Source organism: Oculina patagonica, chromosome 1, assembly GCF_052425735.1.
Source record: "Oculina patagonica isolate OP01 chromosome 1, crgOcupat, whole genome shotgun sequence".
In the NCBI taxonomy this organism is placed as follows: domain Eukaryota; kingdom Metazoa; phylum Cnidaria; class Anthozoa; order Scleractinia; family Oculinidae; genus Oculina; species Oculina patagonica.
Genome location: NC_135758.1, coordinates 18,594,917 through 18,621,871, shown reverse-complemented (window position 1 = coordinate 18,621,871; position 26,955 = coordinate 18,594,917). Strand labels below are relative to the sequence as shown.

The 26,955-nt window shown below is 39.8% G+C and overlaps 3 protein-coding genes across 3 annotated transcripts; 1 reads left to right on the top strand and 2 right to left on the bottom strand.

Moving 5' to 3' along the window:
- Window positions 1-2,213: 2,213 nt before the first annotated feature.
- On the top strand, window positions 2,214-7,440 carry LOC144648995 (uncharacterized). Its single transcript, XM_078508451.1, has 4 exons — window positions 2,214-2,308; window positions 4,363-4,676; window positions 5,224-5,373; window positions 5,768-7,440. Exons 1-4 carry the CDS (start codon window positions 2,295-2,297, stop codon window positions 6,304-6,306), a joined length of 1,017 nt encoding a protein of 338 aa, XP_078364577.1. The 5' UTR covers window positions 2,214-2,294; the 3' UTR covers window positions 6,307-7,440.
- Window positions 7,441-14,376: 6,936 nt separating this feature from the next.
- LOC144660231 (uncharacterized) lies at window positions 14,377-21,838 on the bottom strand. Its single transcript, XM_078520832.1, has one exon. The coding sequence runs from the start codon at window positions 21,489-21,491 to the stop codon at window positions 14,742-14,744; it is 6,750 nt and encodes a 2,249-aa protein (XP_078376958.1). The 5' UTR covers window positions 21,492-21,838; the 3' UTR covers window positions 14,377-14,741.
- Window positions 21,839-23,159: 1,321 nt separating this feature from the next.
- On the bottom strand, window positions 23,160-25,665 carry LOC144660991 (uncharacterized). Its single transcript, XM_078521718.1, has 3 exons — window positions 25,577-25,665; window positions 23,807-24,120; window positions 23,160-23,424 (listed from the first exon to the last, which is right to left on the bottom strand). Exons 2-3 carry the CDS (start codon window positions 24,117-24,119, stop codon window positions 23,234-23,236), a joined length of 504 nt encoding a protein of 167 aa, XP_078377844.1. The 5' UTR covers window position 24,120; window positions 25,577-25,665; the 3' UTR covers window positions 23,160-23,233.
- Window positions 25,666-26,955: the final 1,290 nt, after the last annotated feature.

Below are 26,955 nucleotides of genomic sequence, written 5' to 3'. Positions count from 1 at the left end.
TAATTTGTTTACGTGTCGAAGTTAAGTGACCACAGGCATTTGATTTGGAAGAAATGGCTTTGAAACAGTGTATTTGTGCTTATCTCTGTTCTTGTCGACCAGGGTGTTGGTTTGTCTAGAATTTTGCATTTGTTTGATTTGAAAATGTGATCAATTTAGAGATTTATATACCTCACGATTTTTGTCAAAAGATAATAATTTCATAATAATTTCTGTAGTTATTTTTTCATTGATGGAACATTCAAAGTTATGCTATAAAGTGCCATTTTTAATTTTCATTGGATGAGTAAAAAAGGTGAAGGCAAACTCCCTTTATTTAACTTAATTTGGAGAGAAAAACACATGCTATTGCTATAAGGAGAAATGTTATGTGTTACTTGAACTCTGCCAAACTGCAGGAGGACTGAGTTTGTCTCCTTTACATAAAATGGACAGTAGATGTTAAATGGGAAGTTACTACTGAATATGAAGTTCTTTTCATTTTCACTCGCGCAAAAATTCCATACGCCAGGACCTCCAAATTAAAATAAACCCCAAACCCACCTCTCCTTTAAAGTTAAGCTATTCTCACCCTTCCGCAATCTGGAAACGAAACACTATTTCTTTTTGAAATAGCTGCTTGTTGCTTCTCTGGGTACCTTCGATCGTTGTCACAACCCCACACAGCACAGTGATCGCCACCAGGCATATTCCCGATATTATTTGTATAACTGAGTTCAAAGATAACCAAAAACCAGTCTGCACACACGTAGTTACAACTGAATAGGGTTTATTGACTTATTTTCTCCCGATTTATGCCCAACTTTGGGATATTTCGAGAGCATTACGCGACAAAAATTTCACAATATTAATCTTACGCAAGCAACGTGTTTATCGATAGATTTTATCACATATTTCGAGGTTATACAGACTAAAACTTACACTTCCCACGTACCAACATGGTCCAAATCCATTTCTGATAAAATAGCGGCGAAAAAGCGTCGAACTCCTTCAAAAATCGTCTTTTTGGACGTCAAAACAACTTTTCGCCATACATTTCCTTCGAGCGACTTGCTTTGTTTGCCCCCTAGCGATCCCAGAATCCTTTGCGCATAACAGAGGAATCCGATCAGTGGCAAATCATTCATTGCGCTAACTTAAGTGCAAATTTGATCTCAACCAAAGTCAACGTAAGTCAACGCAAGTCATGGCCAAACGGAGACGTAAGTGGATGCAAGTTTTTAACTTGCGTCCATTTGCGTTGCCGTTTGGTCAGGGCTTAATTACATATGGTGGGAAATGTCCTTTGCGTTATGTTAAACGAGTTTTATTTCTAGCTTGAAGTAAACAGATACAATCAAATAAATTTACTTCTCAGCAGTTGATCGCTGAAAATGCTTTGTTATGTTCCACACCTTTCAAAATGTTAACTAACTTCCTCAACAATTTGCTTATCAACAGTCATCAGGAATCATCCTCTCTGCAGGAATATTTCAAATATTTATTTATTTATATAGTGCACCATGAATGATCAATTGTCTAGATCATGGTGATATAAATTGTCAGTGGGCGTTACCGTGGTCAGACAGTGCTCAAGTGCTTGATGTATTGAATACAACCTCTATGGTAACCCTTATACGGCTCCTTTTTTGTGGGTGGGGGTGGCGATTTTCACCCTTGCATAAAAAAGTAAAACTGGTAACTGTCTTGAGTTCTTAAATATGTTTTATTTTTAGAAAACGTGATATTTCCATGGCAACGATAAACCTAAACCACGAAATCAGTAAAACTTGAATTTTCCGAGAATGAGATTTCACCCAAAAAAGAACTGCAAATAAAATGTATAAGGAGAAAAACATTTTTGTACCAACTTTCATGGAAATTTCGCCATTATTTTCTTTTGCTTCAAAAATGCACTTTCACGAAATATAATACACATTGATTTTTGTATTTAAGCATAGTTTTGTATACGGTGAATTTGTAATTTGAAGTTTCAATTCAAACACCGTAAATTATGTATCCCTTCTCGAACGACTTTGACTCCCTGCTTTCTTTGTTCCAAGCTGATTTTACTTGGCTTCAAGTCACATTCTTCCACTGTGAAATCAATTACCAAAATTCAATTCTCTACAAGTGCATGTTAAATAATTTATGAATTTATTCATGACGGGCTTCGGGGTACAATAAATCTTTAATAAGCCATTTTATGACTTTCTCCATGTTGAGAGTTTATTCCCATTCTCTGGACGATTACTTACTGAGTGCGGTAAACCTTAAACAAGCTTTTGGTACTTGGTACTTTTATCACTTAAAAAATGCCTCTGAAAAGGTAAGCAAATCTTGTTGAAAACTAGCAAAAGTAACAGTTTCTTTTCCTTTGAATTCTAATATTGACACTGCGACAAAGGAATTGTGCAGGTTGATGGATGATGCTTTTGTTCTTGTCGTTGTGTAATTTTACGCCGCGGCGTTTCATTCTAAAGCTGGTGATACAGTAGTGACACAGTAGATACAGTAGCTACTAGTTGATTAACACAACGTTTACTCAACAAGTAAACATAGCCCTTGGAATGTAATCGTCAAACGTTCGGCAACATAAAGAATCAAACATCGGCGTCACTAATACAAGATATTCCTTGGAACCGTCTCGTCAGTCGCGTTCTTGTGTCTCATTTCTTACCCCGGCTGTGTGAGACGCGAGGACTTTGGTTTGAGGCAAATGAGACCATTTACAGTAATTTTGGGCATTTTAAGTCTCTCACATCTACCATCGAATCAGAATTTCAACATTAAGCGTTTTTAACTACATCTATTCCAGATCCAACTCTTACTAAACTGACTTTAAGTTTTGATTTCTTAGAAATGTTTGAGTTTTCATAAATATCTGGAAATCAGTTGTTGGCATAGATTTGAACAATAATAGGTCACTTTAAAAAGAGGATAGATATCAATGGTAGTTATGGAAACGATCATAGTCCTATCTAAAACGACACAATAGTTTCAAAACGAATGTCAAAGGAATGCACGGTCGTATCCTGATCGGGGTCACAATCGTATTGGTACCAGAACAAGCGATCGACATTCTAATGAAATTGGCTCGCGCAAAAATATACGGTGCAAAATGTCCTTTGTGTTATTTTGAACGAGTTCTAGTTCTAGCATCAAGTAAACAGTTACAATCAAGTAATTTTACTTCGCAGCAGTTGATCGCTGAAGGTGCATTGTTATGTTCCACACCTTTCAAAATGTTGATTAAGTTCTTTAACAATTTGCTAATCAACAGTCATCAGTAATCATCCCTTCTGCAGGAATATATCAACCATTTTTAATTTGTTTAGTGCTCAGTGAATGCTGGCTGCTGTATCGTCAGCTGAGTGATTGATTTATTCAAACAATAAGCAAATACGTCTTCCAAACAAACATCACTAAGGGCGCTTATATTGTTTACTTAAAAATCACTAGTTACTCGAAAAGATGTCTTTTATGCCATTCAAAGCTAGAATACAACTAAATTAATCACCTTGCCTTCCCCTAGGCTGAGATGGCTATATGTTTCAAAACAATGACTGTTAAAGTTCATTATTTTACGCCACACATAAAGTTTATTATTTTATGCCACACAAAGTTAAAATAGAATCGAAGTAATTAACTTGTTTTCCCCAAAATAAGGATAGTGAGAACTCGTTATTTACCTTACTCAGAAATATCACTTACCCAAGAGGATCTCGCATTTATGCCCTACAATAGTAAAACTTGTTAAGCTTAATGTTTAAGGCTAAATTTTGCAAAAAAATTCCCTACAAAGAGCTCTTTATTTTGTTTTCTCAGAAATAAGTTACTTAATACAATCTCGCATTCATCTCATGCAGAGCTTCAAAACAATTAATCAAGATCAGTACATAGGCAAAATATTTACTGAGACACCATGTGAAGACATTGTTACCGGCAATAAGAAGCTGTCAGTGAACAAACTGTTTGATCGATTGATTTGCTTATTTATTCATTTTTTATTTACAACTTGTACTCATAAAATCTTTCAGTTTACAAAACGATTTACTTCCTCGTGGGGAAGGCAATTTATAGTTGACTTACAAATAACTAATGGAAAGCTTTCAAATAAACGGAGTTTTAGATAATTTAGGTCATTGATTGTTTTTCTTCTAACTTCTTGCATTTATCCACCTGCACTGGTGACGGCTGGTTCTGTCGCACCTCCCACCTCCACCCCACTTGGTAAATTAAAAGAAACGCAAACTTATTATAATTTCTAGCGCTCAAAACTCAGTTGAAATAAACCGTGCATGCGTCTATTCGCCAATAAGAAAATCTTCACGTATTTCATTTTTTATTTTGCTGATGGAGACCATGCATTGTATGTTTCAGGATGTGTTTCGCAGCAGTAATCCCTTGTGCCCTGTTCCACTTCTTGGTCAACCCCGTAGAAGTCTTTGGTGGTGGTGCATGCAAGGACAACAGAGAAGAATTTGGATTCGCTTTAGTTGGGCATGACTTGAGAACTATGCACGCTGACAATTTTGCTCGCTGCTACTTCCTATGCAGTCTGGAGGAAACATGCCAAAGTGTGACGTTTCTCTGGAATGACAAAGAATGTCAAATAAAGAACGAAACAAAGAGGTCGAGATCTGAAGATTTTGTGGAACATCCAGCTGCCACTTATATGGAGAATAACATTCGAGGTTTGTTCATTTAGCTACGGTTTTTCAACCGACAAGGGTCTCGGTAGTTTTCAACAGACAAATAACGTAACATTTTAACAGACAAAGTATTGACTTTAACTGATCCTCTCAACTTAGAGACGGCCATACCTTTAAGTGACAACTTCTGAAAGACAACTTATAACCGTCGGCCAAACGTTTAACCGACAACTTATAGGTAGCTAAACGTTCAACTGATACCTGATAAACGAACAAACTTTTAAGCACATCTGAAAAACCGCCAAACTACCTTTCGCATGGAACGCCAAGTAATATTGGTTTTCAACTGAGTCATAGCTGTATTTACCAATCCTGGTCTGTTATGCAACATCGCAATTAAGACTGTCCCGGGTTCATAAAACGAAGGAACTAACACGGGCCGGTTATCCTTCAAAATGTGATTTGTTTGTGAATGTAGCGATTAGATGCAAAAGACTGCAGATTGCGTGATAAAGCAACGAACTTGTACGCCTCAATTTTCCTGCTTTAATTAATTTAATGAATAATTCTCTGCTCTTGTTTCTTGCAGCAAAGAAAGGTTCAAAATCCTCAGTTCCAGGCTCCTCTTGTAAAGATATTTTGATAAGCGGTGACTCTGAGGGAGATGGTGAGTACTGGATCGACCCTGCCGCCTCACGGGACCCCTTCACAGTGTTCTGTGACATGACAACTGATCAAGGTGCGTTAATCCGATATCATTTTCTATTTCTCAATGTCCTCCTCGTCATTTCTTTTATTTATTTTTAACCTCTTTTACATCATTAGAACACACTCAAGCAGTTAAGTTATAAAAATGGTAACAGCCTCAGTGAATAACTGGCGTGACGTCGTGTTGGCAAACAATCTCTCAATTCGCTCTGACGATGATTACCTTTTTAACTTGCTGTGCAGTTAGGCCCTTCATGAAAAGGTGTCAAACTCAGATAAATAGAACACATGTCACCAACGACAATGAAAGTTTTAAACTGCTTTAGTTTTTGGATTCAGTCACAAGCAGCCTGGTTCGAGCCATAACAGGGGTCTTTTGTTGTATTCTTGGGCAAGACCTTTACCTTGTTACATTTTTCTTTCAGGTGGATGGACACTCATCAGTCGTTTCCGCATGAATGATGCAAATTCTCTAGATGATCCGCCTTTTAATTCCGATTATTACAGAGTGATTCTTCCTAAATACAATTCCAATTTCCACTATTTAGTGCGAAATGGTTTTAATCAGTTGAAAATCGACATGGGCTTCACTCAGATCCGGTTTTACTGTTTTAAAAAGAAGAGAGGCCGAGTGTTTCACATCATGACCAACAAAGATACCAAGGGAGCTAACGTAGTGAAGTTTTTCACCGATTCTGACACGGTGCCTGAAGCTTGTGGCTCTTTCACGAGTTTTCCAGATGACAACTCAACTCTGGCCAACAACTGTGGTAGCTGGGGTTCTCCGACTACAAACCGATGGGGGCATGAAGGTTTTCTTAATGATAAACGCATCTATTCAAGACCACTTTTGTGGGAAGACAAACATTACTATGCAATTAAAGGTAACCCTCCGACCTGTGACGACGATTTGAATATACTCGGCATGACCCTGGGTGACACGTGGAAGATTTTTGTACGTTAAGGAAATTGGTTTCATTTCTATACACTATAGAGCAGCTTTTATTTGAGTACAGTAAAAACCCGCGAGTAAGAACCTAACATTTAAGAACCTGTTCGGCTAAAATTTGAAAATTAGACCCTCTTTTTACAGTTTAAGAACCTATTTAGCCTAAAATTTGGAAACAGGTTCTGATTTTTTAGAATTGATTAAAAATGTTTAATTTTGGGAAAATAAATCTGGACAAGGCATTACTGTACATGTGCAGTGTATATAATGTTATGTTCTGAATGATTAGTGCTTCATTTTTTACACTTATGTGGTATGCAAATTTTATATATGCATTACAAGGAATAGGCCGAATACCACTAAAAGTTCTATTAGCAACAATATAAATTTTCTTGAGAAAATAAGAACCTATTAACATTAAGAACCTAAATTGCCTTAATTTGTGTTAACCTGGAAAAATTAGGTTCTTACGCGCGAATTTTTACTGTATCGAAAATAATTGTGACCCTTCACGGGAAAACAGAGACAAAGGTGATAGCACGCTCACAACACGCTAACATAGCACGCTCAGTGTGTCCAGGTTTTGCATTACTGCGCTTAGTAATTGCTTTAAAACACTCATGCCACTTTCTCAGCCAATCAGAAGTAAAATCAAAGCCAATCTTGGCTCGTTTGCAAACGTTTCCCCGCGCTTCGCGCAGGCTACGAGTTTTGATTGCTCCAATCAGATTGTCTGTGTCTTTTGTGATTGGCCAGTTTTGGTTTTACGACACTTTGAAAAAACCGTTCTGTGAAGGTCGATCTTGCAATCTGGCTCCCTGATAGTCATTAGTGCACACTTTATGAGCGATCTTCAGCTAAGTGATTGATTTAATTTTTAGTGATTCTCGATCTTTATTGAGAGTTTCATACAGAGAAAGTTTTGATGCTTATATCTTTTTAGGTATTTTAGGCATTTTTTCGATTGAGTTCTATGCACCTTTTGGCGAGTCAAGGATAATTAGAAAGTTTAGAATACCCGGCCACTTTGGAACGTTATTAATCTACTACTCCCGTGGTCCCGCAGAGGGGAACAACACAATTCTAAGCCAGCTTCAACAGACCTGCACTCTCAAAAAAGTGAGGCTAGTGAAGCAAATGCTCCCGCAGTCCCGCAGTCCGAAGTCGAAGCCCTTCCTAGCACTTCTCAAAGGACAACATATACACACGGGTATTGTGCTTACTTTGACTCTCATGTCAATCACACCGTGTTTCTTTCTCTGTGATGTCAGCTGGTTATTTTGCCCGTAAGCTTGTTATGACTTGTAATGTAAATTATGACGGAAGCGGGACTGTGGGAGCATCATTTGAAGATGCATATTAAGTGGCTGAGCATTCTATAGTTTAACCAATCTGACAGGTTACGTTTATTATCCAACGTTTTTTCTTTTCCGCAAACTTGACTATGCACTGTTTATGGTGTTCTTTTGCGTTGCCAGTAGGACTAAGAGAACTACATGGGAAAAATATTTAACAATTATCCTGCGAAATCGCGCGGAATATCGCCTGATACTTAGCCGACGAGGCCGTAGGCCGAGATGGCTAAAATCAGACGATATTCCGCAAGATTGAGCAGGATAATTGATTTATTATTCAACAAATTGTCAACGAAACACATCTTGCACATAGAAAAACTGTTATTATGCAGCGCTTTACAATATTTCAGACGAATCTTCGCATCCTACGAATATCGCAGGATATCTGTTATGTACGAATGGCAGATATCGTTAACATTTTGACCATATATGGGCAGCGCGCGCATGTGTTGAATAATAACATGAGATATTTGTACTCGTTTTGTGCATTATTTGTACTCCACTATACGGAATTGGATAATAATATATGACAACACTGACTTCAATGGTTACAATTAAGTTGACGCACGGCTTCTGATTTATTAAGGTGGCAATGTGCTACACTTGAACAAACTGTTTATACAATGTGTAAACTATGAGTACAAAACATAGCTTAGACTAAGCTGATCAAGTTAATACTTTTTTCACGAGAAATACAAAGTACAAATATGGACATGAAGTTATGTTAAGAGCGGAAGTCGAATGGCGGCGTTTTCCCCTGTTGTTGCAGTGAGTTAATTGTCGTTATTATACGAGGAGTCCGGCTTTTCATATTGCAGAATTCGTAGCCAGGAACGCATGGAATGAAATTGTGTGAGGGAGGGGGGAAGTGTTCTAAAATTTTCAAGGTAGAAAGGAACACGATTCTCTGGGATAAAAATACAAAAAGCGAGTTTATGGAATTTAGTACTTTCTAATTTTGACGGGTGAAAATTACTGAAAGTGTAAAAAATGCACTGGTTTTTACACTTATTTGCTGGACAACTTCAACATCAGTTTTAATAGATTGTTTGTTTCCATGAAAAACATTAAAAAACTATCAGGATTGTTTCATCAAAATTATAGCTTCATGCAGTGTAGCGTTTATTACGAGCGAGTAATTACGAAAATATTTGCGTAATAATACAGTTTCAGTAAGTTTTGGAATCGTGTTGTAATATAAGTAGTGTAATGAAGCTGTATAAGTACTGTAAGTAGTTTGCATTTTAAGTAGTGTAACTGTATTAGTACTGTAAGTAATGTAAGTATTTGGATTAGTTTAGTAAGCAGCGTAAAGTATCTGTTGCATTGTATAAAGTGTTAGTAGCTGTGTTAGTAGCAGTGTTAGCATATTGTAAGCAGTGCAAATAGTTGTATTTTGAGTAGTTTAAGTAGCTCTATTGTAATTTAATGAGTGGAAAGAAGCTGTATTAGTTTCGTAAGTTTTGTAAGCGAATTTAATGTAAAAAAGTATACAGCCGCCATGTTACAAAGATGGCGGCCATAGAATTGTATAATCAGTTAAGTAGCTGCAACCATTAATGTAATTTGCTTTCACTTGAGATTATTTTAGATATCACTTCTAAATTATTATCATCCACGTCTGAAAATTGAAAAATGCGATAAAAATATCCGTTTTGTGACAGTTACGAAACACGTTCATCCAGGACATTTGATTAAGTCTCATGTTCTATACACTATACTGTCAAATACACGAATCATTTTCCATAGGTTTAAGCGATTCGGACAAGTGTTTATTTTGTGGAACCTATATGAAAGGTTTGTACCACCTCTTCTTTAGCTGCTCCTTTATGCGGGCTCCTGGAAGAGATTTACAGTCCGGTGGCTTGATGTTACCGGTGAAAATTTAACTCTGTCTCTAAAAGACATCATAATTGGCTTACCTCATAGGAAAGTTTTATCAAATTACTTGATAATTCTAGGTAAGATAACTATTTGGAGAAAACAAAAAATAAGAACTCTCCAATGTTTAAAGGAGGATTGCTATAAAGAACCGAAAGCTTCGCGATTTTCAGATAAGATGGGAGGTTCTGTTGAAATTTATGTTAGTTTATTTCAAGGGAAGAAATGGAAGTCCGCTTGATAAATTTAAGTCACATAGTTTTTAATTAGTAGTTAGTTTAAGGGAGTCAATTGGGCATCTGCATGGTCTGTATGTGTCACTGTGTAGTGCAGACAAAAAGTGTAAGTATTGAATGCAACTAATGTAAGTCTAAGTATCGTATTGTAAGCAGAGTAATGTAAGAGTGTTTTATTTTAGGTAGCGTTGCGTATTGTAAAGTGGTGTTATTAGTGTAAGTACTGTGATGCTAGTAATGCTTTGTAAGTAGTTTTTCATACTGTAATGTAAGTATTGTAATTTGTATGTGACTTGCAATAAAAGTCTCATTTTCCATGTAAATTCGTCGTTTGCAAAACGACCTCGAGTTTCCCCCCCCCCTCCCCAAAGGAAACTTATAATCAATTAACCCATTGGCTGCTTAACCCGTCCAAAGACGTGATGAAGAACCATGGTCCTTATAACACTTGTGACGTCATCGCTTTTCACGACATAAGATGATTTTCATGGTTGACCTTGTGAAGTTGCATTCGGCTGTAACATTATTAATTGTAAAATGTTGACTTTCTTTGACGTCTAGCTGGAAACTTTTCAACGCGCACAAAGGCGACAGAAATGCCAACAAAAAGGACAAAAGAAAGTGAGGGAAAAAGAAGGAAAGAACGCCAAATGAACGAAAAGCCTAACCTACTGTATTTTTCTTTCGCTCAAAATAGTTTGCTTTCTGTGCCTGTTCCAGATGATAGTCACAAGGCAACCTGAGCGCAGGGGGGGGGGGGGGGGGTTTGTCATCTTATCGTACTCCAACGAACGTTAAGGTTAACGCCGGCTGCGTTTATGTTAGACAAATTTAGAAGTTTTCAGCGAGCATGAAATTCAGGGATTGTGTAGTGTAACGACCAATTGCTACTGTGAAAATTTTGGAGAAAAATAATTGAAGAGTTTTGAAATAATCGCTTTTTTCACGAAGTAGCCTTAGAAATGGTAAATAAAGCTCAACATTGAGCTTCACTGTGATTTATATATTTTCTTACATTTTTTTCGAAATCGCGTAAGTCTACCTTCTTCTAATAGTTTGGATATCGTACATATTGGACATTTGTTAAAGGAATGATGGCTAAAGAATTTCATTCATAAACTTAAAAAAGTAGCAAATTTCTTTATATGAAGTCTTATCGTTATTTTACGCATAAATTATACCATCTCAAAAAAAATGTAGATTTTGATGAAACCCCGCACAGCTGAAGGCAAATACCCAAGGTACACGTAGCTTGGTGGATCTCAAGAGAAAATGCGGTTATAGGCTAAAATTCGATTGTAAGCTCAAATTTGTGTGACGTCACTGTCACGTGATATTCATTCTGATTTCGAAAATATTTAACAACAACAACAACAACAATACACGCTTTATTACCAAAAGAAAAAATAAGTTTTACAATTCAAACATATATTAAAACAATAATCGGTAAATTTACTCAAAATAACTAAAAAGCTAATCGAGCTGAAAAAAAATTATATCTTATTGCAGTTCAGTCTGTGAGTAATTCATGTGATATAATAGATATGTCATTGGCTTTAGCCTCCACAGGTGTGACAGGTTCAAAGTTGGTAGGTATCGCTAGAGAAATACTGGGTCGAGCCACCTTTCTTTATCAAATTCTAGTTGACAGTCAACTAAGTACTTCACTTACCCACGCCAACTAGAAACTATTATTTTATCCCTTATCAGTTAAACGAGGGCGAGCAGTTTTAACTTAAGGTGGCTCGACTGGACTTTTTAGGCGTTACACCGCTCAAGTTTGAGATTTAGCTACGTCACCATTAACAGAAGGTCCCAATGTGGTGGTGGCTTTTAAGTTTAACGGTTAAAATTTTGGCTGTTTTACGACTAACGATTAATTTATTTCTATTACGGTTAACAGAAGTTAAAAATTAATTTCCATTGTTTTTAAAAGTTAAAATTAATTTCCCTTGTTAAGAAACATATTTTAGTCCTTAGTCTGTTTTATTAAAACTTTACTTAAACTTACTGACCGTTTTTTACGGTTAAAATATTTTACGGCTAACGGTTAAAATTTTCCAATTTTTACGCCTTACGGCTAAATTTTTGGCCGTTTTACGGCTGTCGGTTAACCCCATTGAGACCCTCTTAACAACGCTATCGAAAAAAGATTACAACAGCTGTATAAGATAAAGATGAACATTCGTTATGACTAGTGGTTTTATTAACATCGGAGTTGCCATAGAAACGAAATGACGTTCACTTTCCCTCGTATCCCTCTGCACCAGGAATTTTTTCGGAAATTACTTAACGGACTTTGTACCACACATAGCCGCCTCAATGTTGGCAAAGTTTGAACAAATTCTATGAAAGAATTATCGAAATATTTGAGGATGAAGTTTTGAGGGCTATAAATGCAATCAAAAACAAGCTTTAAAGGTGATATTTTCAACTTATTTTCAATTCGATGTCAATATCAATAAATTCATACAAACTCTTTTAGTACGCTTTGGTCACATGTGGTAAGACTCGATAAGACGTAAGTGAATTCAGATGTGTCCGAGATAACTCTTTCACTTAGAACTTTGCTTTGGAATTCGCTGTATTAAGCCTAATATAACAAAGACCACTAGAGATCGCCAAAAGCAGAACATGATTATACAAAATTTTTCAGTTAGCTTAAAGGTAACAAGCCGTGCTCACAGATACACTCGAGCCTCTCCGTACGGACACCTCTCTAATACGGCCACCTCTCTTATTACGGACAATCTCCGATATCCTAACAAAATTTCCATATACAGTCGAAGCTCTCGTAAGCGGACACCCTCGGGACGCGAAAAAAGTGTCCGTAACTGGAGCTGGCCGCTTAGGAGAATGGTTCTCGTAAGCGGCCACTAGAGGTGTAGGGGATAGATGGCCGCTTACAGGAGCTTGCCCAGTTAACATAATGCTAATATGCATGTTGTTTATCGAAATGTAACTGGACGTGGATGACGACAAACAAACACTGAAATGTGGTACTGTAATTACTGTTAAATCATTGTGAAGAACGGCGATGTGAAGTTGATTAATAAAAACAAGATACAGAGGATTTTCTTTGGGGTGTCCGCTAACGGGAACTTTAAAACAAAGAAAAAGGCTAAGTCGTAATCTCTGAGTGTCCGCGGCCGCTTACTGGAATGTCCGCTTACGAGAATGTAAATATACAAAGTTTGTATGGGAGTTAAAACGGGGTTTCAAACAAGGCGGCCGTAAGCAGAGCTGTCCGCTTACGAGAGTGTCCGTTAAGAGAGCTGCGACTGTATTTTACTTTTCGAAAAAAAAAACCTTTTACCTCTCTATTACGGTTACTCCGTTGATCAGGCGATGGTATTTTGTGTTCGTAATGCATGTTTGTGGTTACAAAAACAATAATGTAACGCTTTATTAATCTTAGATGTTTCGGATTTGTGCTTGGTGTTAACTTTTTACCTACAGCATTGCGTTGCAGAACAGTTCGAGTTACTAAATACTTTAAGATGTCAATGAAATCAAAAGTGACGTCATAGTGGTGTCCTCTATAATACGGACACCTCTCTAATACGGACACCGAAGGGACAGAGCAAAGATGTTCAACTGTAACTACCTGTAGAATTCTGATTGCCCGATTGAGTTTTATAAGTAGCAATAAACAAACTCCCTCATCGTACAAAAATCTGCCATACGTCACCCAGGGACAAACCAAGCTCATTCAAATCGTCATCACAATAAAGAACGCCAGGCGAAACACCGGTACTAAGTAGTGCAAAGTAATGTTTGTATACCCACAAAAATGGTGTTTGATAGAGGCGTGTATCAGTACGCCTTGATTGATGCCCCCATCGGTTTGTAGCCTGATAACCCCAGTTACCACAGTTATTGGCCAGAGTCGAGTTGTCATCTGGGAAACTCGTAAAAGAGCCGCATGCTTCCGGCATCGTGTCAGAATCGGTGAAAAACTTCACCACGTTAGCTCCCGAAGCATTTCTGTTTGTCATGATGTGAAGTACTCGACCTCTTTCCTTTTTAAAACAGTAAAATCGGATCTGAGTGAAGCCCATGTCGATTTGCAACTGATTGAAGCCATTTCGCAACAAATATTGGTTATTAGAATTGTAGTTAGGAAGAAATTCTTTATAAGAATTGGAATAGACTGCCTCCTCTTGTGGAGAGTTTGCATCATCCATTAGAAAACGACTGATAAGTGTCCATCCACCTGAAAGGGAAATGTAGCAAGGTAAAGGTCAAGTCTGTATTGGGCAAAACTGACCCATAGACGCCACAGCCTTTTCTACCCCTCCCCCCCCCCCAACCCCTTGGATGGTGTGCTACTCTATCGCAGACATATCCCCCAGCTATGAATTCGTCCGAACCCATTTATACACCTGGGCGTAGAGAGGCACTGTGAGAGTAAAGTGTCTTGCCAAGAACAAGGACTGCTCGATCCGGAACCTAGCACGTTAACCATTAGGCGACAGCGCCTCCACGAAAAAGTGATGTAGGACGGTTAGTTAAAAGGAAAATTTTTGTTGGATCCCCTGTCTCCTCCTTTTTTCATTTTCTGTGCTTAACTCTCTTATTGTTACAGTTTTTTCTTTCCTTATTTATTTGTAGCTTCCATATATAAGCTGTTCCTAAACAATGTCAAAAATCCAATAAAGGGTGCACAAAACGTGCAAAGGCACGTTTAAAAACTGTTTGTCCATACACTGCAAAAACTAAAACTACAACTCCACAAGTTCGCACGTGCGATTACCTAGGGGATATCACGCGTCATAAGAACGAACCCGGATGTAACCGAACCGGAGGTAACGCAACGGTAGCCACACCGGCCCCTAAAGGGGACTGTAAACAACAGTCTCGTTTACAAAGAAGAAAAAAGGCTACCGACTAAAAATAAATAAATGTTTCATAATAACGTAGCTAACTGTTCGCAAAGTTCTCAATAGTTCATCTCCTCACAGTTCAACTCGGGTGTTCAGTTCATTTCAAGGAAACATAACTTCGTCACTGGGCGCGTTAGTACAATGCTGCCATCTCCATTCACTGGTTCTCCTTTACGCTGTCGTTTGGCACGCGTTGCCACAGTGCAACTGGTCTTCACTCTTACTGTGCGCACTAATCCATCTCTGCTAGGCATAACCTCCACGATTCTTCCAAGTGGCCACTTGCCTCTAGGGAATGATTCATCTGCTAACAAGACTAAATCACCGACCGCCAGGTTTCTTCTCGGTGTGTTCCATTTCTTTCGTTCTAACAAAGTTGGCAGGTACTCACTCGTCCATCTGCGCCAGAACAAATTAGCCAAATATTGGGCTTGCCTCCAAGCGCGTCTGCAGCTGAGGTCATCTTTGTCAAATATTCCTGGTGGTAAGCTTGGACAGGCACGCAGATGTAACAAATGGTTAGGGGTCAGTGGCTGCTCATCTAGGGGGCTGTCACTGTTGTGAGTGAGAGGTCTGGAATTCAGGATGTTTACCGCCTCTGCCATAACAGTCGAGAGTACTTCATCAGAGACTAGCTGCTCCTTTAAAATAGCCTTTAGGATCTGACGCACAGAGCGTATCATCCGCTCCCACACACCACCCATGTGGCTCGCAGAGGGTGGGTTGAAAATCCATTCAATCTTCTTCTGACCACAGAAGTTGTTAATCTTGTGCTCATTCCATCCTTCAACGGCTTCTTTCAGCTCTTTGTCTGCCCTTGTGAAGTTGCTGCCTCGATCACTTCTTATCAGCTCTGGATACCCACGAACACTGATGAACCTTCTAAGTGCGTTTATCATCGAATCTGTGTCCAAGGAGTGGGCTATCTCAATGTGCACTGCACGTGTCGTCAAACAGGTGAAGAGGCACCCATACCTCTTTACTCGGGATCTACCTTGCTTTACTTCGAGCGGTCCGAAATAGTCAATGCCAACGTACGTGAAAGGTGGCTTGTCAGGTATAAGCCTATCTTCCGGTAAACTTGCCATGAACTGTTCTCCTGGACATGCCTTTCTCTGCCGTTGACAGTTCATGCACTTTCCTATCACACGCCGTACTGCCGACCTCCCTTTCACTATCCAGAATGTCTCTCTTAAAGACGACAAGACAGATTCTTGGCCCATATGACCCAAGCTTTCATGACACTGCTTGATGATGAGATCTGTCACATGATGCTTGTAAGGGATGATAACAGGATGTTTCTTCTCATAACCAACAGGGGCGTTGGCTAGTCGACCTCCGACTCTCAATAGGCCTTCCTTTAGCTGCGGATTCAGCTGACATATTGACGCTCCAGCCTTCCGAAGGATCTTCTTTGAGTGACCGTTATCCTCACGACATTCTTTCGCTGAAAGTGCATTCAAGACCTCTGGAAAAGCTACTTCTTGAACGCGTCTGAGAATTTCCATTTCAGCCACTTGGAGCTCTGCTACTGTCAAATGGCCGCATTTCATCAATGGCATTTCACTGGACTCGACTGGAGAATTTCTTACGACTGCAGTGTTCCTTCTCAATCGAACCTTGACTTGAAGGTATTGTTTGTAGCGCAGCAACCATGCGATGGTGCATTTCAATTTCCACCAACAGGAATAGTACGAAATCAAGTCATCCAGAACATTACTCTGGAGTGTGGAGACATAAATCTGAGCCTCCTTCCTCACTTCTGGATCACCATCTTCTAAGACTGGAATTTCAATCATTTTGGGCCAATGGCTCTCATTTTCCCACAAGAACTTGGGGCCTTTCAACCAACGATCATTCTTCAACATGGCATCTATCTTCAGTCCCTTTGAACCGTCATCAGCAGGGTTGTCATCTCGGTTTACGTACCTCCACTGAAAGGGTTTCGACCCATTGTGTATCACTGTCAGACGATTAGACTCAAACGTATGGAATCGCTTTGATTCGTTGTTGATGCACTTCAACACGGATGTTGAGTCAGTCCAGTAGTAAACTTGGTCAATTGTCATGTCCAATTCTTCTCGAATAATCTTGGAGAGTTTAACCGAGATAACAGCAGCTGTAAGTTCCAATCTTGGGATTGAAATTTCACGTACAGGAGCCAATCTTGCTTTCCCCATCACAAATGCACAGTGAACTCGATTGGACACATCTTTCAAACGGAGGTATGCAACGGCTGCATATCCTTGACGAGATGCGTCTGAAAAGAGGTGTAACTGCACTTCTTTAACTTCACCAAACCCCTTCGGCTTGAAGCAACGCTCTACTTGAATTTCTTGCAGTTTTAGGAGATCGTCTAGCCAGCGCTTCCACTGTCCTTTGTCTGCTTCATCCAGAGGATCATCCCAGCCTAGCCTCTTTCTACTGAGTGTCTGCAAGAGCAACTTTGCCTTCATGACATACGGAGCGATGAATCCCAACGGATCGAAAAGGGAATAAACAGCTGACACTATACCTCTTCGTGTCATTGGTTTCTGGTTTACTGAATGCAGTATCTTCTCCAAGACTTCCCACACAAACTTGTCCTCCTCTGTATTCCACTTGAGGCCAAGTGCACTCTCTGTAGGAAGATTTTCAAGTTCTAAATTAACCACTGACTTGGCTCTTTCAGACTCGGGAATCGTCGCGAGCAACTCTCTATCATTACTGTACCACTTCGTCAAACGGAATCCACCTCTCTCTAGCAATTTGCGCAACTGACTGGCTAGACCAACAGCATTCTCTGTTGTGCTTGTCGACTTCATCATGTCATCTACATACATGTTGCGCTTCACTGCCTCCACCACTTCTGCATCAAACTCCTCCTGATGCAACTGGGCTGTCTTCCTCAAGCAGAAATTAGCAACACTTGGTGAAGACGTTGCTCCAAACAAATGTTTCACCATTCGATACTCTTCCATCTCTTTTGTCAGGTCTCCATTTGGCCACCATAAAAACCTTAGAGCGTCACAATCCTTTGGATCCACCAAAACCTGATGAAACATTGCTTCTATGTCAGCGACCATTCCAATAGTCTCTTGTCTAAACCGGCTCAACACACCCACAAGTTGATTCGTTTGATCCGGGCCTTGCAGCAGCTGATGATTTAATGATGTCTGTCCGAACTTTGCTGCACAATCATAAACCACTCTCACTTTATCGGGCTTTAAAGGATGTGTAACGGGATGATGGGGCAGGTACCACACTGGTCTGTCCTTTACTTCCAATTCTTCCTTGGGAACCTTTTCAGCGTGGCCCTTTTCAATGTAATCCGTCATTGTTGCCGTGTACTTCTGAAACAAAACATCATCCCTCAGAAGTCGTTTCTTCAGAAGTAATCCTCTTCTTTCGGCTACTATTCTGTTGTTAGGTAAGAAGGGTGGATCATGTCGCCAAGGCAGGGCAACCTGAAAGTGTCCATCGACCATCTTAAGTGATCCCTCCATTATTTCTAAGGCCTTCTTGTCTTCTAATGATGCACACACTCGTGTCTCAACTTCAGAGCTTTCAAAGTCTGTCTTCCAGAGTCTCTCCAACTGTTGGTTTAGCTCCTCATCACGAGCTTGACGTTCAGTTTCATCTGTTTGTAACTGGTTCTTGGTTTCACTGGAATCGGATCCTAGTTCAAAGCCACATCCTTGATCCACAACATTCACCTTGACAACATCTCCATTGCCTAAAATTTCAGAAAACACAACACTGTCCTTGGATCCATCGCAGAGAACAGAATCTTCAGATTCCAATCCACTGGTGCAGACAACCGTGCTCTCTCCCACACGTAAGAAGTTGACTAAGCGTTCAGAATTGCAGCTTTCTCCTCCAACAGGACCTATCACAGTCCACCCCAGACTGTACCTAACTGCCACAGGTTCACCTTCTTTACCAGCACGGCACTCCAATGGCAAGAACAAACTTGGATTGTCTTTGAGACCAACAACTAACATGACACTTCCAACGTCCAACTGTTGTAACTCAACATCGTGCAAATGTGGCCAATGTTCAAGGTCTTCCTTCTTGGCTATACAGCTTTCAGTAATTGGCACATGCTTAACTGTCCTGGCATTCGGGAGCTCCACTGTCACTGATTCGTCCATTGACATCACTATCAGGTCTACTTGTTGACTCTCTACCCTGGTTGAGCCTGTTATCCCGGACAAAGTGAAGTCCAACTTGGCGCCGCTTACACCCAGGCTCTCTCTCAAACTTTCATGGCAAAGGGTAATTTCTGAGCCACTGTCCAACAAGGCATATGTTTCAACTGGTATCGCATTACCACCTTTAGCCAGGACCTTAACTGGAACAACACTAAGACAGACTCGCTCGCCGGCCCCAGTTGCAGCAGTCACAGTACTTCTTTCACTTGTCACTCCACTGGTTTCACTGCTGGTATTAGTTCCTGTCACTCTTTCCCTTGACTGGCCCTGATTAGCACTTGAAGGGTTCGGATCTTCTGGAGGGGGGTGCAGTAGTGTGTTGTGATCCCTGTTGCATCCAACCACTCTACACTTAAACTGACGCCTGGGACAGTCTCTTGCAAAATGACCACTCTGTAAACACTTGATACAAAGTTTTTGTTCCTGCACCACCTTCCATTTGTCTTGATGAGGCTGATTTTTAAATTTATCACACTTCCACAGCCCGTGTTGACCGCGACACACACTGCAAGCGGGCAATCTCCGGTTCTGCTGGCCAGCGCCTTTCTGACCTTGGACACCTCCAAATAATGACGTCCATTTCTGAGGACCTCGACCTTGTGAATCTTTCCGTTTTACACTGTCCCTTTCTTTCGAAGGACTGGTAGTTAAATCTTCTCCAAACTCATTGTTAACAAGTGCAGCTCTGTCCTTTAAGTGTTGCAAGAAGTCTGCAAACTTTGGTCTTGATCCACGTGAAATAATTCTTCCCGCACATTCCGTCCACTTTACTCTCATGAACAGTGGGAGCTTCTTATTCAGTTCCCTCAATGTATTTGTATGATTCAAATCACTGACATATTCAGGCCCCATGCCTGACAGTGTCCTATTGGCTACATCTAAATGGCGGGCAAATGCGAGTAAACTTGCTCCATCTGCTTGCTTCAGAGGGGGTAGGCTCTCCAATTTCCTGATGTGTGCCTTGGCTATGATGTGAGGGAGTCCAAAGTTCTCACGTAAAGTACTCTTGGCAACATGATAACCTTCATCTACAGGCAAGTTCACACAGCTTTCAATTGCATCTCTTGCTTTCCCATAACAGTGCTGAATTAACAACTGCAATCTTCTGGAGTTGTCAGGATTATCTTTCTCTAGGCAAGTTTCAAAATTATGCACAAACGAGACATACTTAATCGGATCTCCATCGAAACGCATGTACTCAACTTTCGGAGCGGAGACAACTTGACGCAGTGCTTGTACTATCTCTAATCTACCATCGGATGTAACTGATGCTGGTTCTTGCATTTGAAATTCACCTGGATATGTACCAGGGGTCTGGAACTGTGGCACCTGGGTTGGCTGCCGTGAGATCTCGTCAGGCTTAAACTGTGGCATTAATGGTACCTGCACTCGTTGCAATGTGTTCCTTAACACTGGTGGATTGACAGGCGGTGTTCTCAATGTCTCAGTGTCCTTTAAATTGTACGGTTGGTCTGCATATCTACATGCACCTGCTTCATCAGCAAAAACTGTACGTCCAGTTGCCGAAAACACTGGGTTGCGTGCTGGGGTGCTGACTGCTTTGCCTGAGATCCCAACTCTGTCATTGTCACTAAATTCAGGAGCTTTCTCCAAAGGTTCAGACCTTGGCACTGATTGCTCAAGTGGGTTCAACTGAGGCCGAGCTGCCTCCCTTTTCTGATGCTGAGTGGGGTGTAAAGGCTCCAAATGCTGTACTGATTGCCCATGTGGCTGTATTAACTGAGACTGAGCTGCCTCCTTTGTCAGATGCTGAGTGGGATGTGAAGGCTCCAAATGCTGCATTGATTGCTCATTGGGCTGTGTCAACTGAGACTGAGCTGCTTCCTCTGTCAGATGCTGAGTGGGGTGCAAAGGTTCTTCAGGTATTAACTCTGCTAAACGTTCCTTGTACTGACTATCCCTGCACTGGTCTTCAAGCTCTTTGTAAACATTGACGCTTGCCTTAGCCCGCTCCTCCTGCATCTCAGCCTCCATTAAGTCCCTTTCATATTGAATTTCAATCATCTTACGCTGCAGTTGTTGTTCACGCAGAAGCTGTTTAGTTTTTAATTGAGCGAGGGCGAGTTGTTCTTTTCTCCTTGCCAACACCATGGAAGCTGAACTTGAGCCAGAGGACCCACCTTTCGAACTCTTGCTTAACTTCCTTGTAAAGGATTTCGAATCATCTTCTCGCCTTTTATTAGACATAGCTTTGGACTTCCAAGACTCAATTACAGTGTCGAACGCTGCCTTCTGCGCCATCTGCTCCTTGTAGCTATCATTAGCCCTGTCAAGTTCTTCACAACGACCAAGAACATCAAGGCATTCAATGTATTCTTCATGGGCTTTAACAAACTTCCGCCAAGCATTTTCATAGGAATCCTGATTTAATTTTAGATCCTCCAAAGTTCCACAGTTGTCCATTATTTCTTTAATGTCTCCTTGAATTCTGGTAACGGTTGCAATGTAACCTGCACGGGAATTTTTTAACGTATTTGCTCTTTCTGCCGTTCTGCTTTCATAATTAATAGTAGAAGGTACTCTAATGCGGGAACTTCTTCTCAAATGAGTTCCAATGTCAGCTTCTGACAAAGCCTCTCGGGCACTTTGTTCCAATTTGCTAGCAACAGGCAGTGATCGAACAGACATTTCTGTCTCAACTGCAATGTACAAATAAACTCACAAACAAAACAATGTTCTTTCGGAAAACGAAATATTTGTCAGTTAAACCGGCGAAATCCAACCCAAACACGAAACAATGTTGTTCATGAGAGCAAACAGCTATCGACCAAACAGACACAATCCAATCCAAACACAAAGTTGAGACAAATCTTATTGAAGCTCAAGGCAATAACAGTTCTCTCTGAGAACCAAATGATTGTCAATAATCGCACAAATCGATCCAAACACGAAGCAAAGTTCTCCTCTGAGACGGAACAGTCCAATAATCGCACAAATCGATCCAAACACGAAGCAAAGTTCTCCTCTGAGACGAAACAGTCCAATAATCGCACAAATCGATCCAAACACGAAGCAAGTTCTCCTCTGAGACGAAACAGTCCAATAATCGCACAAATCACGAAGCACAGTTCTCCCCTGAGAACGGAACAGTCCAATGGTCGCACAAATCGATCCAAACACGAAGCAAAGTTCTCCACTTGAGAACGAAACAGTCCAATAATCGCACAAATCGATCCAAACACGAAGCAAAGTTCTCCACTTGAGAACGAAACAGTCCAATAATCGCACAAATCGATCCAAACACGAAGCAAAGTTCTCCACTTGAGAACGAAACAGTCCAATAATCGCACAAATCGATCCAAACACGAAGCAAAGTTCTCCACTTGAGAACGAAACAGTCCAATAATCGCACAAATCGATCCAAACACGAAGCAAAGTTCTCCACTTGAGAACGAAACAGTCCAATAATCGCACAAATCGATCCAAACACGAAGTACAGTTCTCCCCTGAGAACGGAACAGTCCAATGGTCGCACAAATCGATCCAAACACAAAGTACAGTTCTCCCCTTGAGAACGAAACAGTCCAATGGTCGCACAAATCGATCCAAACACGAAGTACAGTTCTCCCCTGAGAACGGAACAGTCCAATGGTCGCACAAATCGATCCAAACACAAAGTACAGTTCTCCCCTTGAGAACGAAACAGTCCAATAATCGCACAAATCGATCCAAACACGAAGCGCAGTTCTCCCTTGAGAACCTAACAGTCCAATACTCGACGAACAAACTCCGAACACTCTTAAAATCGGACGAGCAGTTTTTAAACTGTAGCTTCCATATATAAGCTGTTCCTAAACAATGTCAAAAATCCAATAAAGGGTGCACAAAACGTGCAAAGGCACGTTTAAAAACTGTTTGTCCATACACTGCAAAAACTAAAACTACAACTCCACAAGTTCGCACGTGCGATTACCTAGGGGATATCACGCGTCATAAGAACGAACCCGGATGTAACCGAACCGGAGGTAACGCAACGGTAGCCACATTATTTATGTATTTAACTAATTCTCTAGTAATGACGTAGTACAAGGTGATAAACATCACATTCATGTATGTTTGTAAGTAATCCTGAAGCAGTACATTTTCATACTCGTTATAGATATGTATTTTTTAACCTATTTCGATACTTTACCAGGACCTAACGTTACAAAAAGACAAAAGAAAACAAACAGGAATTGAAGCGCGGTCAAAATATTAAGAAATCTTGTTCAGAGCGAATTGAGGGATTGCTTGCCAACACGACGTCAGACCAGAATCTAGATTTGCCTCCATTTTTTGTAACCTAAGTACTTGAGTGTGTTCTAAAAATGTGAAAGAAGTTCAAAATAAACAAAATGACAAGAAAAACGTTGAGAAATGGAAATGTTATTTTAACTCTTAAGAAATGATTCTTGATAAAAATTGAACGTACCTTGATCAGTTTTCATGTCACAAAACACTGTGAAGGGGTCCCCTGAGGCGGCAGGGTCGATCCAGTACACACCATCTTCCCCAGAGTCACCGCTTATCAAAATATCTTCACAGGAGGAGCCTGGGACGGAGGATTTTGAACCTTTCTTTGCTGGAAGAAAAAGAGATCAGAGAATCATTCATAGAAGGGGAAACGTTGAGCGCATTAAGTTTTTTAATCATGCAATTTACAATCATGCATCCAATCACTTCTCTCTCGAACAAAACACATACTAAATGAGAACCGGCCAGTTTGAGTACCTTCCTGTTGTTTACTCAGGACTTGTCTAAAAGACCTGGATTCGTTAAGTATTTGACTAACTATAACTCAGTAAGGTGCACAAGTACACGGTTGGTTGTTTGTCAGTTGCCCGTAAAAAGGGTACTAAAAGTTTCGGTAATCTTTATCTATTATGTTAAGAACGTGACTTTTTCATTTAACAAAAAAAACTATCTAGATCCTTTCAACTAAAACCGCAGGTGAATTAACAAACCTCGAAAGTTATTCTCCATATAAGTAGCAGCTGGATGTTCCACAAAATCTCCAGGTCTGGACTTCTTTGTTTCTTTCTTTATTTGACATTCTTTATCATTCCAGAGAAACGTCACACTTTGGCATGTTTCCTCCAGACTGCACACAAAGAAGCAGTGAGCAAAATTGTCAGCGTGCATAGTTCTCAAGTCATGCCCAACAAGAGCGAATCCGAATTCTTCTCTGTTGTCCTTGCATGCATCACCACCAAAGACTTGTACGGGGTGGACCAAGATGTGGAACAGGGCACAAGGGATTACTGCTTTGAATAACATCCTAAAATATGAAAAAGAAAAATGCTCAAAATTGCAAAAAGTTGATTGAAAGCTGTTCGAAAGGAAAAAATTTTGCTCGAAAGATGAAAAGTTGGCCAAACGTTATGTAGCATGTTTGGGACAGCCCTAAATGTATACTAGTGCATCCAAACCGATCTGACAGCTAATAAGTTAAATTTCTTGCATATTGTACTTGTTGTTGTCGCTGAGAACATCATCGCGTAACTCTTGGCAAGAATAATGATCTTGGGTTCTGGTACCAGAACCCAATGTCGTTTTCATGTTTATAAACATTTTTCGGGGAATGTCTTCACATTGTACCTGACCTTTGTCTTGACCATTATGATCGTTTAAGGGGGAATTATACCCGGAGGTCGTTTTCTCACAGCTCAACACGGGTTTACGGAAATATATCGTTCGCGTTTCAAGGAATCCAAAAGCACTCTCATTATCCAATGTTTATTTAGCGGTGTATTTTATTTTTTGGGTGATTTTTGGGGAAGCTTGGAGAAGATAGTTTTTCCGCAAAGGATTTGTAAAATTTAGATAGATAAGAAATATCGGATATTTATTGTGTTTTTAAAATTAAAATTTTTTAGTTAAAAATTGATAAACGGATACCAGATAGTTTCCCTGACAACCTGGAGTGCCAGTCTTGGGTGGGGGTCAACTGTCTGGTGGTGTTTCAAATTTTTTCTTTCTTCAATCGTTTCTTTTAACATCTTAAAATTTTATTCAAATTCTGGTATAAAGCCTCCTTAAGTCAATTAGTTTCAGATACGATTATGACCTGCATTCTTACAGCTGGCATCGATTTTTGTAATTAGATTTTTTCGTAAATTAGTAAGATTGCGTAAATTTCTGATGAACTCTGGAAGATGCCACTGTAAATTGCCAAAACAATACTTCCCAAAAAGTCATCAGTCATAACGGACTTCCCACATTTTTATGAAAACTCAAACATTTCCAAGAAAAATTAATACAGTTCATGTACTCATCTAAGTTACAGTTGTAGATGCAGTATGAAGACACCTGATATTACAATTCTGAGGTTGCTGTCATCAACGTAGCTAGCCTGGATTTTTGGTTTTCTCGTTGACCTCAACCCAAACTCCAGTCACCCTAGGTAAGGGTTGACACACGGGAAGACCACTGACGCGACAAGTTTAACGAATATCTCACTAACTATTGACGGCTCAGCGCTACCGAGCGTTAAACGACTGAACACGATTTACTCGGTAAATAAACTTGTTGACTTAACGTTTTGTTGACGAGAGCATGTCTTCTCGTGGTTAAACGTACTAATCAGGTAATTAGAAGGAAACGCCACGGCCCAAGCCTGCCCAGCGGCAAGAGCTAAACCTTTATCAATCGACCTGTACAATCGTTTGACGCAGTGTATATACTACAAGGGAAAAACCTGATATTCCTTTTAATTCTTAATAAGTTTTGCTTACCTTTTTAGCTATATCTTCTCAAATAATGAAAGTTCCAAGAAACAGAGATTTGAATTGGCACCAAAATAATGGGAACACTATGAACTTCTCTATCGAAAAAGAGTGTAAAATAAAATGGCTTATAAAAGATTTATTGTTCTTTGAAAACCATGCGTCGTGAAAAAAATTACCGTATTAGTTGACATGCTGGGCACTTTCTAAAGAACGGCATTTTAGTTGTCAATTTCACTACAGGGCTGAATTCTGATTGGAAGATGATGGCAGCCCACTAGACGGTAATAATAAACGTGTGTGTAAAATGCGATTTTGTGTCTGTTGGCACGTTAGCTGATTCAGCTCTACAAAGAAAAAAATGATTTTTTTACCTAGTGGTCAATTTTGAACTGTTTTGTTCTACCATTGTGCTTTAAGCTAAAAAAAGGCAAAAAAGTATGTTAATTCAGGAAGCAAAGTAAAATCAGCTTGAGACAAAATAAAGTAAACAGGGAGTCAAGTGAGAGAAGTGATTATTTGTTTAGTTAGAATTGGCGATACTCAACTACAGCGAATCCAAATTGTTGACACCATAGTAGATCATGCCGTCAGAGACTTCTATGAGGTCGACCAAGAAGTGGAACAGGGCAAACCAGAATACGTCTTTTATCATGTTCAGCGTAAATAAATCAATTTTTTAAAGTCTTTTAGTTACAAGAATAAATAATGTAGCCTCTTTGCGAAAATACGATGTTAAGTCAGTTGTAGATATTTTTACTAATGTATTGATCCATCTTTTATCTTGTCTGTAGTTTAGGTAAGATGAATTGTAAAAAGCGCGATATTTTTAGCTCTGTAGCTGTTTATACTTAAGTTCTAGCAAACCACTGTTAAGTGGGACATTGTTTTTCCCGTTTTACCGTACGGAAAAGCAATTGCTGTCTTTGGCCTACGCTCGTAATTTTAGCTGAATTTCTGATAATTTAAGCGAACTTTTTCGAATTGTAAGACCTATTCAAGCGTTTTTTTGGCGCTTAAGTTAATCTGTAGGCTATTTCATTTAGACACAAAATACTAACACCACGGGGGCGGGGGTGCAGGTGCATAAATACAATAATTTATCAAGCTAGTTGTTGAAAGTGTTTGGAAGAATTTCATTTATCTATAAATAGCGTTTTAACCGTTTTTCAGACCTCAAAGTCAGTGAAGGACATTCTAAAATGGAAAATATTTTTTTGAAAGACAAAATTGCTCATTCTTTTGGGACGTATCGGAACATTTGCAGTAAAATTAAGCCGTCTAGTATAAAAACGGGAGGTCGTTAACTAGTATAAAAACAGTAAATAAGACAGACGCCTTTAACGTCTGATGGCTTTACGTCTTCGTGTCCAGTGTCCTCCGAGTGT